We start from the raw sequence: 20,684 nt of genomic DNA on the forward strand, positions 1-20,684 counted from the left end.
TTATAAATAAGTAGGTAATTAGTAATTATTTTTTTACTTTTTAGTGTAGGTTTTTTGGAGTCGGTTTTTTTTTAATAAAATTTTACTTATTTCTTGCTTTTTAGTTAACTAATTATTACCTTGATGTTACCACTGAAGGTAGGCGGTACATTGAGACCATATTCTTCATGTCTACTGTAAAATAATATTCCCTACAAAATACAGGTTACCATATAGGAAACCTAAAAAGACCTTAAACCGTCAGCCCACCTTAAAAACATAAAAGAATACAACTGTTGGTCTATTTGTACCTATAATATTTAAAGAATTTACCTCCAACTCCTAAACATTAAGGAGTTGTACCTACCATGACCAGTTCATCATGATGAAATGATGAATATCTGATGTAAACACTTGAATAACTTTAGAAACTATACTTATCTATAAATTAAAAGAATTATCTTCCAACTCCTAAGCATTAAGGAGTTTTACCTTCTATCATCAGCTCATCAATATGAGATGATGATTTCCAGGAGCAAATACTTGAATAACTTAAGAAAAAGTTTGAAAAACGATATACGTGCCTATAAAATTTGAGGGTTGCCCTCGATTTCCCTAGGATCCCATCATCAGATCCTAACTTGGTGACAATGGGACCACCTCAGAAGTGTACCCTATCGAACAAAAAAAGAATTTTGAAAATCGGTCCACAATTGACGGAGTAATCGGTGAACATACATAGAAAAAAAAAATACATACAGTCGAACATATAACCTCCTCCTTTTTTGAAGTCGGTTAAAAAAAGATAATTATCGTTATCACCATTAATTACAATATCATAGTGGCTTGTTTTAATGTCGAAAAACTAGGAACAAACTTCAACCAGCTACTTAGCTGCTACATAAAAAATACATGTTTAAAATATGTAGGAAAATAAGTAGCTACATGTTTATGATTTCGTTGAAAACTTGAAGTAGGTAGATTTTCGGTAGTTGTAACTCTCACACGAAAATTCTCTTCAAGATAAATAAAAATAAATAAATAAATAAAATATTACAGTCGATACCGAGATTAATAAATAATTAATTGAAATTGTCACGTGTCCGATTAAAAAGCAATTGAAAAAAGCTCATTGATAAATCTGTGCCTCCATAAGCCTATATGGTATTTTATCAATCAAGATTTAATTTATCAGCATCCAAAATAATAAATAAACATTACGTTATATTGCCTACTGATATAAGATACATTTTGAGTATGTATGTATATTTCATTGCCAATATCACAATGTTATAAAACTACCTAGAACCGATAAGATTTGTGAATAATCCGCAATTACATCTTGATAAGATTTTGGATAGTGAAATATAAATGGGTATAAATACGCATTTAAATAAGTAGAATCTTTCAGTTCCCGCTTACTATCGGACGCTCGAGCCGCCTGCGGAAAAAAAATTATACACGTGACTTATCAAATGGCTTAAAAAAGTTCACATTACATGTGATATTTAATTCATTTGAAAAAAGACAGTCTGTGTTAACTTTAAAAAACAAGTGTTGGTTCGGGTCTTTCAATATTTGAATTTTCAAAAGTTTTCGAAATTACACTTTTGAATTTTAAAATCAGTGTCGGATTTTCAACCAGTGTTCAATATGACGAACCAAAACGGTGAGTTCGTATATTACTTAACAGGCCTAGATAAAGAAAAAAGCAATGTCAACCTTGGATTTGCCACGGTCGACTTTCGCGAAGCACGCTATGGCATGCAATTTTTAAATAAGACGATTTAAGTTGTAAGCAAATGATGAATCCAGTGTATCACAGATCTAACCAGTATTTCTATACTTTTAATTATTTTTTTATACCTTTATAATAAAAAAAATATTTAAATATCTTAAAAAATAAGAGAAAGTTTTACGCCATTTATGTTTTTTTTTATTTAAAACAAAAATCACTCTTTTATAATAAGACAAAAGGTAGGTAAATTTTCACTACTTGGTTAGTCAACCGGTTACAATACGAGTAAATTTTATTTTAAGCCCTTCTGAAATAGTCATTCATTTAAAATAATTTCATCATTCATCCATAATATTATACGGAGTTTTAAATCCTTTTTTTTTTCAATATAATTAGGTATTAGACACTTTGAAAATATCCTAAACATTAATAATAGCAGCAACAACATTACACAAAACTGCAATCGTTTGCATCGACTGACCTTTGTCTAATGGACCGCTGCTGTAACAGCAAACTATTGAAATGGCATAACAAAACTCATTTTCTTTTTAATATCAACTTTTCGATATTTAAATTATATGCTTCATAATTTTATTTTCTCAATTTTTTCTTACATTATCTAAGTCAGTTTTCTAAACATATTATTGTCTATTCTACATTTAGCTCTTTAAAATAAAAGCAAACTAAACAATATTGCAGGCCCTATTATCAAATAAAATTATTTTCCAAAAGACCTTTATTTATAAACGGAGTTCAATTTTATATGAATTAAATTAAAATAATTTAATACTTTGCGCAAACACAATATCTTCAGCTCTCTCAAAATACGGCAGAACATGTAGAACTTTGTCATTTTAAGAACTGCTGTAACCATATTATTTGAAATAAACTATTATATTCTATTCATACTATAATAGGTCAATATTATATTTTTAAAACATCAAAAGTAAAGAAAACAAAGCACGGAAAGTCACAATTAAATTATTATCTTCATAAGTAAACAAAAGATACATTTTAAATCACCTGCATGTGGGGTAAAAACAAATTAACGAAGATAACGGGGTATCTCGATCTTATTAGGAAAGATTTTCCGAAGAATCATGATAAAAAGTAAATCACTGTCCATTTTGTAGGTATGACGTATTCGAGACACGCTTACATTTACATTTTGACAGGTGTCAGCGATTTGACGTTAGTACGTGAGAGTTGCGAAAATAAGCGATTAGAATTTGTTTTGAAAACTGTTCAATCTGTCGCAAAAGGTATCACACTAATATTATAAAGACGAAAGTTTGTCAAGTGTGACATGTTTGTTGTATTTTCACGCAAAAAATACAGAACGGATTTTAATAAAACTTTACAGTATTATTATTTATAACTCAGAATTTAGTTTGTCACAGATCTGTGACAAACTAAATTCAACGCTGGTGAAGCCGCGTGCAAAAGCTAGTAAAATATAATTTATCGGATCACTTCAAAAACATTATCTATCCTACCATACGTGCATACGTAAAAAATATACAGAAATCCAGGGTGAATTTCACATCCCAACTATATAATATTATAAATGCGNAAATAAATAAATAAAAATAAGAAAAACCGTCACGCCATTTATGATTTTTTTTGTTTAAAACAAAAATCTCTCTTTTATAATAAAACACAAAAGTAGGTAAACCGTCGCTACTTGGTCAGTCAACAACTTACTCGACTTGGTGGGGGCACTGCCGTGCCCCCAGATAATACGAGTAAATTTTATTTTAAGCCCTTCTGAAATGGTCATTCATTTAAAATTAATTTCATCGTTCATCCGTAATATTATTTTAAATCCAACTTTTTTATTAAATATAATTAGGTATTAGACACTTTGAAAATATCCGATACAGTAATAATAGCTGCAACAGCATTACACAAAACTGCAATCGTTTGCATCGACTGACCTTTGTCTAATGGACCGCTGCTGTAACAGCAAACTATTGAAATGGCATAACAAAACTCATTTTCTTTTCAACCGACTTCAAAAAAAGGAGGAGGTTCTCAATTCGACCCGTATGTTTTTTTAATATTAACTTTTCGATATAAATTATATGCTTCATAATTTTATTTTCTCAAATTTTTCTTACATCATTTATCTAAGTCAGTTTTCTTAAACATATTAATGGTATATTCTACATTAAGCTCTTTATAATAAACGCAAACTAAAAAATATTGCATGCCTTTATCAAATAATAGATTTTTTGCTATTTTCATTTCACACATTAATACGAGTACCTACTTGGTGAAAATTATTTGCCAGCCCTAACTTCAGCGCGACTTTTCCAAAAGACCTTTATTTATAAACGGGGTTCAATTTTGTATGAATTAAATTAAAATAATATAATACATACCTACAGTCTACATTGTTCAAACACAAGCTCTCTCAAATTATTTTCTTTTTTGACCAATAATAAATATTATATTAAAACATTTGAAGAAAAAAAGCACGGAAAGCACACTTAAAATATTATCTTCATAGTAAACAAACGATACATTTTAAATCATCTACATGTGGGGTAAAATCAAATTAACGAAGATATCGGGCGTATCTCGATCTTAATTGGAGAGATTTTCCGAAGAATCTTGATAAAATGAATCACTGTCCATTTTATACAGGTATGACGTATTCGAGACACACTTGTTATTAAATTTTGACAGGTGTCAGCGGTTTGACGTTCGTACGTGAGAGTTGCGAAAATATGCGATTAGAATTTGATTTGAAAACTCTTTCCAGTCTGTCGCAAAAGGTATCACACTAATATTATAAAGACGAAAGTTTGTCAAGTTTGCGTGAAAATGTAACAAACATGTCACATGTTTGTTACATTTTCACGCAAAAAATACAGAACGGATTTTGATGAAACTTTACAGTATTATTGTTTTAATTCAATTTCACACTTCAAAAACGTGAAAATAATACAGAAATCCAGGGTGAATTTCATATGTATAATGTGTAAATTCATTAGATTGTAATATTCATTAGATTCATTAGATTGATTTGTAATATTCTATCCAGTCAGTATCAGAGTTTATAAAGATTTTATCCAATAATAGTCTGCAATAAAATATTTTCAGTTAAAATCATAATGTGTAAAGGAATTGAGTAATTTATATGACAAAATTGCGAGTTAAGTGGCAAAACTAGTGTTTAACTATAATAGTAACACCTTAAGAGCAAAGCAAACTACAACATGGGTATCGTAGAGCCTAACTACTTACTCGTAAGTAAGTATTGGATGACAAATTAACAATGCCCGTCTTAAACAATCAATTTGTGTGCTCTTTGATTTGCAGGGTTGTCAAAAGTAACAAAAAATGTATTTCACTCAGAATTCTCATTTTTGCAAAGTTAATCACATAAAAATCGATTAATGTCTTTAAAAATACGTTTTTAGCTCGATAATAAAAATTCTGATTCAATACCAAAACTAAGAAAAAACTATCATAAATCGTCATTGTAATCAAATAAATGTTTACGGTGAAAAAGTGATGCAGAGCTTTTCTTAGAATCATTACGAAGGAAAATCGTAATCATCCCAAATCAAATTAATGAAAAGCATAACTCACTTTCTTTGTAACAAAAAACTAACATAGGTACCTAATGTTCTGAATGTCATTCTAGCCCCTTAGACAAAGTAACATGAGATAGTAGGTACATACGAAAACGCTTCGCCCTAGCGTTTAGAAAGCCTCTTTAGTGTAACTAAGCCTTGAAGCGATTGCAAAATCAAATCAGTCACGTATACTTTGTATTTGGGATCATTATCAAATTCAAGTATCGTCTTCCCTGACACATCGGTCGTCTACATTATCACGCACGTTGACTGACGTATGTCATCTGATGCATCTGACAACCCTGTAACCGACGCGTGCGCATCAAAGCACTGCAATCACGCCAGCCGGTCACGTTCCCTTTATCTGTCATTATTGACAATTTCTTTAAACGCCGACGGTTGTCCACTTATTTGTAAACCACTTGACAGTTCTTGGAAACAGACAATAAGGCAGATTCCTGTTGACTTCCGTTTGAGGAATGTGGTGGATTACAATGACCCCTCCCCCCACCCCTATAATACAAGACCTTCCCCCTATTTTCAAGTTTATAAAACAGTTAGAAGACAATTAAGGTGCGCGCTCACAGCCCAAGNAGTGTCTCTCTTTCACTATACCTACTTATTACTTAATCATAATACTGCCACGGTGACAAAATTTTAGGTACTTTCAGACCTGTCAAAGTTTTCTGTATTAAAGACTTTTTTTTTCGCCCGTAGTCAAATTACCTTATAGTCTATAATAGCTAAAAGTCAGATAAAATAAAAAAAAATCATGAATCAAACTATTATAATTGATATTGATACAGCCTTGGTTAAGAAATTTAATAGCTGGTTCGTTTTATAACGAGTAAAATCCGTCCATTAAAACTAGGAAAACTAGGTATTCACAAATAGCAAAATCTGCATGCTTTTCATGATTCTATCATTTCCTTAAGGAAAATCATAGATTTCCTCTACAACTGTTTAAACAGCTAAATATAAAGACCAAAAAGTAAGTTTAGAATTATATTATGAACTAGCTTTATGCCCACGGCTTCGCCCGCGTGAAATTTTGACTGTCACAGAAAAACAATATCGCGCGCGTATTTGCTCACCGTTTAGATCTACCCTGGACTACGACAAACATTTTAAAACCAAAATCAGCTCAATCGGCCCAGCCGTTCTCGAGTTTTAATCAGACTAACGAACATCAATAATAATTCATTTTTATTTATACAGGGTGTTAGGTAAATGGGTATATGAGCCGACACTAATCCATGTTAACATGGTCATATAAATGGTATGGTGAAGTAAGAAAATTGATATCTTCATTTTATATAGTTATTTAATTTTTAGCGTTAAGAGTCGCATCTCAGGAAGGTAGGTATTTATAATTTTCAAATCTTCATTTTAATTATTTTAATTTTCATACAAATCGGATTTTATGATTTTTTTTTGTATGAAAATTAAAATGATGAAATCAAATTTCTGACTTCACCATACCATTTATATGACCATGTTAACATGGGCTAGTGTCGGCTCATATACCCATTTACCTAACACCCTGTATAGATAGATAATTCAAAAACACTTCCAAATTAAGACTGTTTTTTTTTTAAATTCGTGAAATGACATAGTTCTCGTAGATTACATAATTACATTTGAGTTTTCAGGAAAAATGCTCTACCTGAAAAAATTTAGATCATAGGTACACTTACATAAGTGACGTCAATGAAACACAAAACTCTTTAAATGTAGGAAGTGTGCTATTTCAGCTCTCATCAAATTAGTTACAAATTATTATGTAGGTATTAAATTAAGCGTTAAACGACGATTACTATGCAGATAACCTTCTGCATAATGTTACTCTATAACAAATAACAACGGCATGTGTAGCTAAACTCTGTGCACCTTATGTAAAAGNGGTAAAAGGTGACTGACTGACATAGTGATCTATCAGGGCACAGCCCAAACCACTGGACGGATCGGGCTGTAATTTGGCATGCAGGTAGATGTTATGACGTAGGCATCCGCTAAGAAAGGATTTTACGAAACTCCACCCCTAAGGGGGCATAACGGGATCCACGCGTACGAAGTCGCGGGCGGCCGATACTTGCTAATTAAAGGGACTTCATACAATTAGATACAAAGTATAGTGGTGTGATAGTAATTATTGAATCTTCGGAAGTGGGAAATATTTTCCCTATAAATAATTATATTAATCTCAGAGATAATAGTTAATTGCAATAATTGACTGGTTTAATCTAGTGGCGTACTTAAAGGAGAGTACAGACTAGAGTATTTACTTGTTACAGAACAACTAACCGCTCTATGAAATGTTCTAGTGTCCTTGTCAGTCCCTTTCCTGTATTCCCTTTTACATGTATTGTACCATTCGTAAGAACGTTATATTACTTAGAAATGCTCTAGCCTATACTCACCTTAAGCTTTATTTATAAGTAAGAACCAGTCATAAATGATTTTGTTTATTTTTTTTCCAATGTAAATATCAACGTGAAATTGTGAACTCTGTCAGTTTATAATATAACGCGTTAGATTGTAAACTAACAGTGGGTTAGGTTAGGTTAGATTGTAATTTAACTACGTCAGATTATAATCTGACGGAATTCACAATTTTACGGTGACATAAACATAAAATAGATTAGAAACTACTTACAAAACGATATCTATCTAAATATTCGCCTAAGATTTCTATCATAATTAATTACATTTCCTTTCTTACAAATAGTAATTTAATTTTGTGATCTACATTAATTTTAAGAAAGTCGATTTTTCAAATTCTTTATTTGGTACTCCTTAATCTGCGTATACCAAATATTTAAAAACAAATACTGTAGTTTATTAATAATCCATTATTATCATTGAATAGACGTTGATATAATAGTCGTTTTTAAATCCGGAAAAGGGTTACGTCATAATAATAATATTTTATTATAAGAGCCATAAAATAATTTTATTACCATATCATAGGCGAAAAGAAGAATTTATGGAACTATCAAAGCCAATTATAAGGAACTATCCGAACAAAGATATTGTGAATAACATTTAATCACGAACTATAGCAATTAATTCAAAACCAATCAAAGTGAATAAGAAAAGATGAATAATCAGGAAAAGATCGTGTGAACAGAATCATGGGTATTGTTATATGATATGGTTAACTAAGTCAATCGGATATACGAGTAGCTACCTATCTTTCCCTAGTTTTTAGAGTTAAGTGGTACTTATAATGTCTGTACGTAACCATAAGAAGGCTGAGTTGAACCACCTAACTTTGACCTATAGCTATAACGATAACCGGTGTTTTTGTGTGGAGTTTGACAGATTTTTGACGTTTGTTAATGTTAAAGTAAGATGATGCAACTCAGTCTTATTTGCTCTATTTATATTTTAAAACTGTTTTATGCAATGACGTTTCATAGATTTATGTAGTCACTTCAGCCAAATGACGTCCACTGCTGGACAAAGGCCTCCTCCAAGGTTATCCTCAATGAACGGTCCTGCGCTGCCCGCATCCAGGCTCTTCCCGCGACCTTTACCAGATCGTCGGTCCACCTAGTAGGAGGCCTGCCTACACTACGATTTGTGTAGATTTCGTCATAAATAATTATCTAATCGCAATTTAAAGAACGTAATAATTAGCCGTGATTTCTTTTATTTACCAATTTCATTATCAATGTTCCACTCATTAACATACCATATCTAAATCTTTCGACGCATTATTTATTATTCTATGCTGTAACTAGTAATTTCTACATAATAGCTGTATCTTAATCTATAAATCTATTGATATTACTCGTTGAATAGAATAGAATTCATGGTACTTTGGCGTTTATTTAACTGTTTGTCTAGTGAAAACTATTTGGAACATAAATACGATACGACAAACTTTCAAGAAGAGAGCGCATCTTCACTTTAAAGGCCGGCAACGTAACGTGTCCTGTAACGCCCCTGGGACTGCAGGTGTCTATGGGCGACGGTATAATCACTTACCATCAGGTGATCCGTTTTCTCGTTTGCCTCCTGTCACATAAAAAAATGCTTATACTTAGAACACATTATATCGTTTACAAGACAAGAATAGAAAAAAAAAATACACAAAACAAACTGTATAATTTAGGCGGTTTTATCGCTATGAAACGATCTCTACATGTCAAATAGAGGACAGTTGTTTAGAATAAGTAAAAGGGAAGGCGGTGAACGATTTTTTACTAAAGAAAAGCCTACTTCAGTTAAATGGCAGGATCGATTTTCTAAGCTCTGCTTTTTCTAAACCCTGACCTATAATATTATTCCGAAACAGTAGGAATATTAACGTTAAAAGTAATCTAAAATTTCCATGGAAATTAATTTCGTATTCCGTCTTTCCAGATGATATCGGCGGGGACTCCACTTACAACATGGCGTCCATAAACTCTAGCGGGGAATTGAAAAGCCCCGGGGACCCCCCGGACAAGAAGGTAGCTGACGTCGATGCTGAAAAACAACCACTGTCCGGGGTAAGTACTTTGAATTTACCCTTAATTTCGTGGGAGAACGTTATGAGACCGTGGCCTAGCGGTTTAAGTGGTTTGACAACGATCATGAGAGTTAAGCAGCTTTCAGCTAGGCCAGTTTTAGGATGGGTGATCGTTCGGTAGAAATTACTTGAAGATCCTGTCATAAAGGTCTCAAGCAATCGTTCTTGGTTATAGGACGCTGAAATTAAAATTATTAGTATGGTAGGGAGGGAGCCATTTCAGGACATATAAACATGTTCTAAATATTATTATACTTAGTTTGCACTATCACCACTTCAAGGCAATGTTGGCTGGTGCTGAGAAGAAGTGGCGGAAGAAACTCAAGTCACCTTAGCCAAAGTAGGAAGCCTTTAAGCCCTGACGTAGGTATCGTAAATATTACTGTCAGGGTCAGTTTCCACTGGTTTAAAAAAAAATAGGCTTTTAGTTAAAAAATAATGAGAACTTTGATTCAGAGCGAATATTCGTTTCGCTCCGATATTTAGATGGTATAAATATCCTTCTGAATGTAGGTAACACAAATTGCAACAGACTTTTGTACGACAATGTTTATTGTTTTCAATAATATTTAATCTGATTGACTCTTAATGCAAAAAACAATTAACCGGACATTCTTATCAAACAAAGTCCGGTATGAACTAGTCTCGTACCAATCTTCGGGTTCAATAACTGATACGAACCTTCGATATAATCGTGCTTGTAATTTAAATCATTGCAATAACTCCATGTCGTAGACAATTGTCGATAAATTAATCAATTTATCGATACTATCTCACAGTGACAGACATGATAATGCAACGTATTTGTTACTGTTCAATGTGTCCATAAATTTTACTTCGTCTTCATTATCATTAATGGGTTTTTGTTTGTCTGATGTGAAGAATGATCTTGGATGATACCTACTAGGGCATTTCTACGGGGACGACCGATCGACCTACTGGGGCGAAAAAAGTACCTTTAAAATTGAAGTACGGACTTGAAAAAAATCACACGTATTTATAGGACTCTTGACTTGATGGAGAGCAAATTTAGAAGACCGCCAGGTTTTACATCTCGCCTTGAAAAAATCCGAAAGTTCAAAAACGGGCGAAATTTGGCCTAAAATGGAGTGTCCGGTTTCCAGAATTTACTCGTTTTTGTNAAAACCCCGGTTGAACGTGATATATATTGAAACAAACGTAGATTTTTGCAACGACTGTGTTTTATTTCTCATGCTACCATAAACAATATTTATTTTGTTACAAAGAAGTTCTAATATCAATACCCCCACTTAACAAAATAAACTTATTAAATTCAAACTGTGTTTCATTTAATTAATCATGACAAAACCTATTGCATTAGTCAGTTGTAACGCCTAATAAATGAAGAAACCTATAATGCTTACACGACATTAATCCCATTGTCAACAAGTCAGCAGGCATCTCATTTGAACACAAATATTTAATTTCAATAATCTCATTACAATTTCTAACTTGCCTGTAAGCTCATAAATTTATAGCCTCTCTAGCAGCCTATCCATATCTATAGTTTTACAATCTGACATTTGGAACTTAGACAATAACTGCTCTATATATTGAAGCTGATCTACAGTTATTACATTGTTTTCTCTATCAACATTAACATTCATGCCCAAATAACGTTTGACAGGTCCTAAGTCTTTCAACTTAAATTCTGAACCCAACATATTTGCAATCTATTATTAGAAAATATAAGAAAATCATCAACATACAAGCAAATTATGATTTTAACATCATCATCAAATTTTGTAAACAAGCAAGGTTCAAACTTACTAATATTTTACTCTTTCATACCATGCTTATAACTTATGGCTTCCACAAAATCTATCTCCTCCATATCTGCTGCACTGCTAGTGCATAGATTTGTGAAACCATACTTTTGTGGTGGTCTCCTCTGTCTCTTCGGCCTGGTATTTGGAGTCTGAGTAACTGGATTCACATCTGAAGTACTTACTGCTTCTCCACCATCTGCACTTTCTGAAGATTGTGAGACTGTAGTTACTGTGGTTGGACAGTTCAGGGATTCTTGTTGTTTCACATCCCCCACTGAATCCCTATCCTCTGCACACACCACAGCTTCATCATTATTCAGGACCCAGATATTGTTGGAATCTTCATCTGAATCTGTCAGTCCTGTCTCTCCTTCCATCACAATAACATCTCTGCTGGTGTATACTGCATTCCTTTTCGGATCATAGATGCGGTATCCTTTCACATTCTCGGAAAAACCCACAAGTATCTGTCTCTCCGCTTTTCTATCCCATTTCAATCTGCGTTCTTTTGGGATGTGGACCATTACGGGACTTCCAAATAAACGAATGTGACTTAAGTCAGGTTTTTTGCCATGCCACGCTTCATATGGTGTCATATTTTTCAAGCTTGAAGTTACACATCTGTTCTTCAAGTAAACAGCTGTGTTAGCTGCTTCAGCCCAGTACTTTTTCTCGAGTTTTGCATCAAACAACATGCACCTGGCCTTTTCAATGATGGTTCTGTTGGCTCTCTCACTCACTCCATTTTGTTCTGGCGAGTAGGCATTCGTTCTTTGATGAACTATTCCATGGGTCTTCAAATAGTTCTCAAATTCTCTACTACAAAACTCACCNATTAATTATTGAAATACATTAGGTATTTCTTCATAATGTCATCAATTCTAAGTTTGCGGAGCGATTTTTATATTTGGAGATTCATTTCTCAATTCCGTGATTCATTTTCTCAATTCGGTGCTCTCTCAATTCGATGCTTAACATTTCTCATAAACCACTTCACAATATTTAGTGACAATGCTATTTTTACATTCAGAATGGAGTAACATTTATTTTTTTGTATTGAAACTAGTTAAAAAACTAAATATAAATTTTAGCACCGAATTGAGAAAAAATACACCGTACAGTAGAAATGCCCACTACATGTTGTATATAGTTCATGTCCTATTGTTATACTATTTTTGATCGTTTGTGGATAGTCAATGGGATAGTGATTTTATCAGTCCATTTTAATGACATCGATTCTCTATGTCCCTAAGTGCCACATAAAATATAGTAACTATAGTAAGTGCCTAACTAGACAGTCACTTTGGATATCTACATATTTGAATTCGTTTTGAAGTATACATGTACTTACTGTAATGTATTCAGGGACGTAGCGAAGCGATCACAAATCAAATGTATACCGTATTTCACATTGTCTAAAGATATAATGTTGGTGAATGGTGATAATGTCTAACCTCAAATCTTGTTCATAACTGGAAGGGGCATGAAATACTAATAAATTTATTTTTGTTTGTAAATTCTACATGATAACCATTTCACACCAAAGATATACTAACTGGTCTAGGTTGTAAGATCCTGAGGTTTGACGCTGTTTCTGTGAGTATCCACTCTGCTACGAGTGTCCATAAAGGGTCTCCCCACCTCTCGTACCCAACGCTGCAACTCCTGTGTAGCCAGGATCTACAGCTTGACCGCCAATAAAAACCAACCAGTGAAGGTCAAGTTTGTCCCGGTGGAAAGCTAAACTGCCATTGGACCCGCAACGAAATTAATCAGAAGAACATAGGTCTGTGTCCATAGTCATCTGTATCAACAGGCATTAGAGGGAGAAGGAGATAATTCGGAGGGCTCGGAGACAGATGAAGAGGCGAATATATGCGAAGCAGAGGAAGAGGGCAGCAGAGAAGCTAGTATCAACGTAAGTGAGGGAAGTGCCCATCATAAGAGCAGTTCCACAGTCGGTTTTTGAATTTCACCAATGACTGGTGCCAATGGTTCAAGTCCATACCATGGAATGACGTACCCGTATTCACAAACATTACTATGAGGTCTTGCAGAACGCGTGGACGCACAGGGTGACATACGAACCAATCACAGAGCTCCATTCAACGCTGTGCGTTCGATTTGCTGCTTCACTTAAGCAAGCATCGTTTGTGAATACGGGCGTGAGTGTAATACTTAGCTAGAATCATGAGCCCGATCTGAATTGAGATTTTTAACTTGAGCGTGCTCATCTTCTTTACATTACTTTTCTTAAGTTCATACTTAAGTAGAAATCAAATTATGACATCAAATATTTCCAGTTAAAATTAAGATTTTTCAATATTTCTGAAATTATTAACACTAAATATGCATGCCGAATTAATAAATAAATAAATGTTTGTAAAACACAATGTTGCTGTGCCCAAACCGGGTCTATGTTTGAGACTATACAATATATTGTTTAAGACCTTATGTACAACACAGAATGCAATAAAGATATTGAATTTGAATTTGAAGGCCTAAGTCTTTAATCAATGCTTGAGTATGAAATGAGTTTTGAGGGTCTCTTCTTAATAGAGCTTAAACCATTGCCCAAAACTCAAGTTAAAGAGATCTCAAAAGTATCTAGCAAGTTAAGACCAGTGTGCCTACCATGAGTTTACGTTAGGTGAGTTCGCTAGCGAATACGTCAAAAAATTCTATGAAGGTCTTATTTCTTGAAAGTAGCCACTAGGGGCGCTGCACAATATGTCATACATTTAAATGTCATTTTTTTACGCAGTCGCTAGCGAGCACACCTAACGTAAACTCATGGTAGGCACACAGGTCTAGCCCATAACTTAGCCAGTGCCTGAGGTATGAGAGCGGCATGGGAGGGGTGACATTGACATAATACACTCAACATCAAATAAACCGCACCTTCCGCGACGCGAACTTTAAAGATTTTCTTCTGACACAATCATGGTACCCCAACAATATTGGTGTTGTTTGAAAGCCCAATAAATATCCTCAAAGAAAAATACATTTCATTTCTAAATAAATGATTAACATTTACCATAAATGTGACTTGAAAATAGACCTCACTTTGGGCTCACCTCTGGGATCAATTAGAATAATTTTTATGGTTATAAAACCAACTAAAGATCTCACGTGTCCTCTTTAACAGATGGATAGCGATTAATCCCAACTTAACAGTTTTAAAGTCATAAAAAATGGCTATAGCGTAACTACCTATTTTTTGAAGAAGTGACTCTGGATCCTTGTAAAGACACATTTTTGGGGTAAAAACCTTTCCTTTAATGAAATGAAGTAGAACTAGGCTTTCAAATGGTACCAATGTTGGTGGGAAGTGGGGATGCATACGTTTGATAAGTGCTTGTCGCGGGAGGTGCGATTTATTTGATGCCGAGTGTATTATGACGTGACAGAGCATATAAATCTGAAGTTTCGCTAACGTTTGACGTTACAAAAATCCCGGGCCTCTCCCATACCTCAACCACTGACTATAATTTCATATTTCTTAGACACTTTCTATAGAATAAATCAAATCAAATCAAACTTCAAAAAAGTCACTTAATTTTCTTTTTCCATAACAAATCTAGTGAATTCAAAAATCGACTGTGCTCTACCATTAGACCTCCAATTTGGTGCACCGATGGCACACCGCGCAGTATGGCCGCTACCTCTACATATAATAATATGTATGTTGTACGTCGTATACATGATATCATCATATACATATGATATACATGTCTTATTAAGCTATCACAAGTGTAACACCCGTATTCACAAACATTACTATGAGGTCTCACAGTGCGCGTGGACGCACAGGGTCACACACGAACCAATCACAGTGCTCTATTCAACGCTGCTTCATTTAAGCAAGCATCGTTTGTGAATACGGTGTAAGTACACTCACTGGACACTTCAGGGAGCGTATATGTTATGTAATTGTGTGCTTCTGTCAACATTGTATCCATCCACTTAAAATTACAATCATGGCCAAGGAATTGCAACGCTTTTTAATCATTAATCATAATCGCTAGTAAAACTACTATTAAAAACCTTAATTTTACAAGGGTTTTAGTGTAATATTTAGAGATTACTAACCAACTATTAGGTATTAGGATTTACAATACAAGTCTTATTTTATTGATAAAAATCAATGTAATCTCCCTATTTCCAATGAATAGGCAAGATTTCTAATCAACAAATCTCTCAATAAACATATTTATATTTACAACTAAACTATTATAACTAACATTTATTGATCGGTCATAGATGATTATGATGCTTAGATCATTATCGATTATTTTGTAATTTTTATTGTCATTTACACAGAGACATTTTTTTACACGATGACAACAAATTTTGCCACTGAGTGTAACTAGGTGGTGCTACCATTCATGATATAAATTTGTCATTTTTGCTGTCATTCATACAATGTTATTTTTTATTTAAGGTAGCCTTTCGAACTAAGCGTCACACTCGCAGCGTCTTTAGCTTTGGTCTTGTGCCACCAAATCCGCGTCACTATCTCGCTTCGAAAGGCTACCTTTAAGACCAAAGCTAAAGACGCTGCGTCAGTGACGCTTAGTTCGAAAGGCTATCTTTAGGTAACTACGATGACAACTAATCTTGCCACTGAGTGTAGCTGGGTTGTACCACTCATGATATAATTTCTATTGTCTATTGTTCACTGAAGTGTTTTCCCCGAGACAGTCACCTTTGACGACAGTAAAACAACGTATTATAAAGGATAATGAAATTAAAAACCCCCACAATACATCTTTCTGACGTAAAGTTACGAGTAAGTAGGTATGTGCTAAAGATTGTCTGACACAATATTAGGTACCTATTTATACTAAGTACTTAATGGTCTGAAGAAAATCTTGCATTTTGAGGTCAATATTCAGAAAAGTGCTGAAGAATAAACTACTCACGAATTTAAGCGTTTTGTTGAACATTATTCAATTGTCTTTAGACATCAACCAAATCTTTATTTTTAGAAAATCCATGCTAATAAGTATGTAATAAGAAAATTTTCCAGTTCTGTTCTCTTTTCCTTTTAAGGCTTATACCACATTTTGTTGAAATTGAGTGTAGAGTGAATTTACGTGGAGTAAGCCTCTGGCAAAATCAGTACCTATTGTCCCTTTTCAAAAGTTAAAATAACTTACTTAAAGTATATATTATAAAATTGTTTATTGAATAAATAAAAACACTTACCCTTTATTTGATAATGTTGTCTGTAATAAACTTTTGCATTTCATGCTAAACCATGATGTAAAGATACGTCAAAGAAACCTTGTGTCTCGGTCATTAACCACCTATTATGTCAATGACATCCCAACTAATATTATAAATGCGAAAGTAACTCTGTATGTCTGTCTGTCTGTCTGTCTGTCTGTCTGTCTGTCTGTCTGTCTGTCTGTCTGTTACGCTTTCCCGCTTAAACCTCGCAACCGATTTTGATGAAATTTGGCATAGAGATAGTTTGAGTCCCGGGAAAGAACATAGGATAGTTTTTATCCCGGTTTTTGAAACAGGAACGCGCGCGATAAAGTTTTTCTGTGACAGACAAAATTCCACGCGGGCGAAGCCGCGGGCGGAAAGCTAGTATCATATAAAAACATCTTAGCCTATTATGTCAATCCTCAAGAGTAAACAGTTTTGATTGTTCAACGTAAAACCAGTAAAACCGAGTAACTCCATGATAATCTTCACAATTTCCGTCTTTTGAATAATGTTAAATACTTAAATAAGTTATTTGTCTCCTGCTAACTGATAAGGGTTTGCTCACTTGTTTGATAAAATCTATACAATATTATAAAGCTGAAGAGTTTGTTTGTTTGCTTGGACGCACTAATCACAGGAACTACTGCTCCGATTTGAAATTCTTTGGCTATACATTTATAACATCACCCTACAGTCTATAGGGGCGGAGCTGTAAAGAAAATGCAAAAACGAGAAAATGTATTATTCAAACTATTTTACGCGTACGAAGTCGCGGGTACAGCAAGTCTAAATATTATCGTTATATTTCGATTAGATTAGTGAAATAAAATCTGTTCAAAGGTCTGTCGATTGTATCTTAAGATGATACAAACACGTTTATACAAGCATTTTCTGCGGCTTCGCACGTTTAGATTTTGAAAATTAGTGTATAAATCTCTATATTACTATAGTGACACGATTACCTAGATAATACTTAACATACAACCAATAACATTTATTTTTGCTGAAAAAATCTTTGTAATAGAAACTTCCAGCTACTGGACGTTACCAGTCATTAGGCAAAACACCCCTTGAACTTCCATAATGAATAAAACTTCAAATACAAATCTCTGTTATTGTTGTAATACAAATGATATTTTTGATTCAATAAAGATCTGTCCATAACTCAAGAAGGTACATGCCTTAAGTGTTCAATTTTACTATAGTATGAAATATTTTTAACAGTTTTCTTTTATTGCGTAAACAAACAAACACAGAAATTGTTATTATAACACTTCTGTCAGGAAGGTATAATTTTCATAGATAACGTAATCTGAAGTAAATACAGCTCAAAAATAGCTACTCCAGATATCCAACAAATCTGTGCACCTAACTCCTAATCTACATATATCTACGTAATATCTTTTTAAGTCTATAAATATCTATAAAAATGCGTACTTACTGTATCTTTGTGACAGTTAAACAGATAGCGTTTATGTAACCTTTTGTTTTTCATGCTGTAAGAGGTTCCTTGCGATAAAATCCATATCTAATATTATAAAATGCTAAAGTATCTACCAAATAATATATACTTTTGTGAATTTTATCGTACTTAAATAGGATATGTAGATGGGACCTAGAATATGAATATTAGGGGATGAAAACTGTATATGAAATTCATTATTTGTCACCTTAGCGACATGAAAGCTCGTTATGCAATAAACGATTGAGTATTGAGTAGTTATGTAAATACTTAAATAATTGTTATACAGCCTGAAATTCACGCAAGCCTTATAGCTATATTTATTTATTTATTTATTAAGGTACAGCAAAAGATTGCAAATCATGGCTTTAAAAATAAAGTACATTGAACAAAGATAACAATTAATATAATTATGATAGCACTTAGTGGACATTATGACACCTATGGCACTTAAAAGTATGTTTTAAGTTATTATTGGGAAAAGAATTAGAAAATTAGTTCCAAAGGTTATTTATCTGATAAAATCAAAAAGAAATTTCTGTATTTTGTTAATATACTTTGGCGTTAAAATACATTATAGAACGCCGTTTCTACGATTTTTTTCTTTCAATTAATATGTACCTAACATTCTATTTTTCCTTCTAGAAAAAAGAAGAAAGATGGTGGAGCACACTGATGCAGGTGGCTGTGCCGTTCTTCATCGCCGGCTGCGGCACCATCGGAGCTGGTCTCGTGCTGGGAACAGTCAGGGTTGGTACATCATCAGACTTCGTAAATACTTCCTGAGAATAATGTAGTTACAAAAACACACACAGAAGATACATTAAAAGAAAACTGCTCCAATAGGTACGGGATCTTTCCATTATGGATCATCTTAAATCAAATCGAACATTTCTTATGCCCGTTTTCACTAATTTATAAGTGACCCCTATGAAAACAAAATTCCTGTCATGCACCTACTACCATAGGGGTCACTTAAAAATAGGGATAGATGGTGAAAACGGGCATTAGACTAATAAAATTAGTGCTTATGTCAAGCAAATTTTAATTAAAAAAAAGGCGCGCAAAAAAAGGCGCGGTCATCGCTATGTTGCGTGACACAGTCAACAAACTTTTTGTTTTATGCCTATGTTCATTAGAAAGAAATCTGATGGTGACAAAATTTTTCAAAAACCTTGTATCTAAGTATCTGAGTAAAACTGCTATTTATTGCAAAAAGTGGATGGTGCTATAGGCCATAAGGCATACCAATCACTGAAGGTCGAGTAAGTCCAGTCTGAAATCTGTAACGAAGTAAACCAAGGAATCAATCTATTATTTATCTTTCATAATAATACGTTCTTGCAGTTTTTTAGAATTAACTTTAAAGCCGAATAAATTGTGTCTCTCTGACTAAAAGTGGTAATCCACTTTCTTGGCCTACTCTACTTACGGGTATTTGTTTATTTAACTGGCAGATACACGATTATAACTTGAAACACTTAGAGAATAAACAAATCGAAATGTGTCAGCACAAAAATAAACATAAATGCAAAACTGTTATACATATAATATACAGGGTGTTCGGAATAGAGAGTCAAACACATTGAGTGTGTAGGTAGAGCCATTTTGATAATGCAAAATCGGCCATTTGATCCTATTTGAGCTACTTCTGTTAATGCTTTTTTTGTAGCTAACCCTCTTCCGATCATTCTGTATTTTAATATAAATTCAAACTCTGCTATAGACACTTAGAGAGAACTCTTTATTGTATTGTAGACAATCATTGTAAACAAAATTAATTTATAGCCTGACCAGGAACATAAAAACCCTGGCATAGAGGCGCGTCAATTGCATTTGATAGTGCAACACTGAGTACAGTCGTACCTGTGTTAAATTAATAGGCTAACTTTATGTATCAGGATTCAGAATTACGGGCTAATTTGATATTTTCATAAATTAACGAAAAAATATTATTATAGGTAACCTGGTTTAAATAAATTAAATGAAACCATCAATCGAGCTAGTAGGATTTATTTTATTATTCATCAATAATAAAATTCAGAACTTGAATATTCAACTGCAATGTCTGCTAAGAACGCTTCAAACTCGGTACTTCTTTCCCAATTCCATAAAATTCAACACTTAAAAAGTGTCAAAAAACTTTAAAATAGGTAGTTGAAACAAACCACAGCTAATTTTCATAGTTGACTGTACCATACGATAAACATGTCAGTCAATTTGACAACCTTTGTCGGAAACATTATTCAATGAAAATATTGTCCGAATCCTTAGTATTTCTCTTCGACAAATACTTTAACACATTGTGAACCACTTTTCTTTCACGACTATAAAAAGATTTTAGCAATTTAATTCACAAAATCAATTGCGCACATTTAAAATAAAGTTT

General features: G+C 33.5%; 1 protein-coding gene across 7 annotated transcripts in view; it reads left to right on the forward strand.

The window, feature by feature from the left end:
• LOC114354729 (solute carrier family 41 member 1-like) overlaps window positions 1–20,684 on the forward strand; it is an 87,143-nt gene that overhangs the window by 48,196 nt on the left and 18,263 nt on the right. For 3 of the 7 annotated variants that reach the window (XM_028307268.1, XM_028307269.1, XM_028307270.1), the window contains 3 exons: window positions 9,676–9,803; window positions 13,430–13,531; window positions 18,941–19,045. In XM_028307268.1, coding sequence (XP_028163069.1) covers window positions 9,676–9,803; window positions 13,430–13,531; window positions 18,941–19,045 — 335 coding nt within the window. Of the gene's footprint in view, window positions 1–1,382; window positions 1,649–9,675; window positions 9,804–13,429; window positions 13,532–18,940; window positions 19,046–20,684 lie in introns of those variants that run through there. The other 4 variants (XM_028307273.1, XM_028307274.1, XM_028307272.1 and 1 more) reach the window with 3 other exon arrangements.

The sequence above is a fragment of the Ostrinia furnacalis genome, unplaced genomic scaffold, assembly GCF_004193835.3.
Source record: "Ostrinia furnacalis isolate ACB-3 unplaced genomic scaffold, ASM419383v2 OfSCF2155, whole genome shotgun sequence".
NCBI classification, from domain to species: domain Eukaryota; kingdom Metazoa; phylum Arthropoda; class Insecta; order Lepidoptera; family Crambidae; genus Ostrinia; species Ostrinia furnacalis.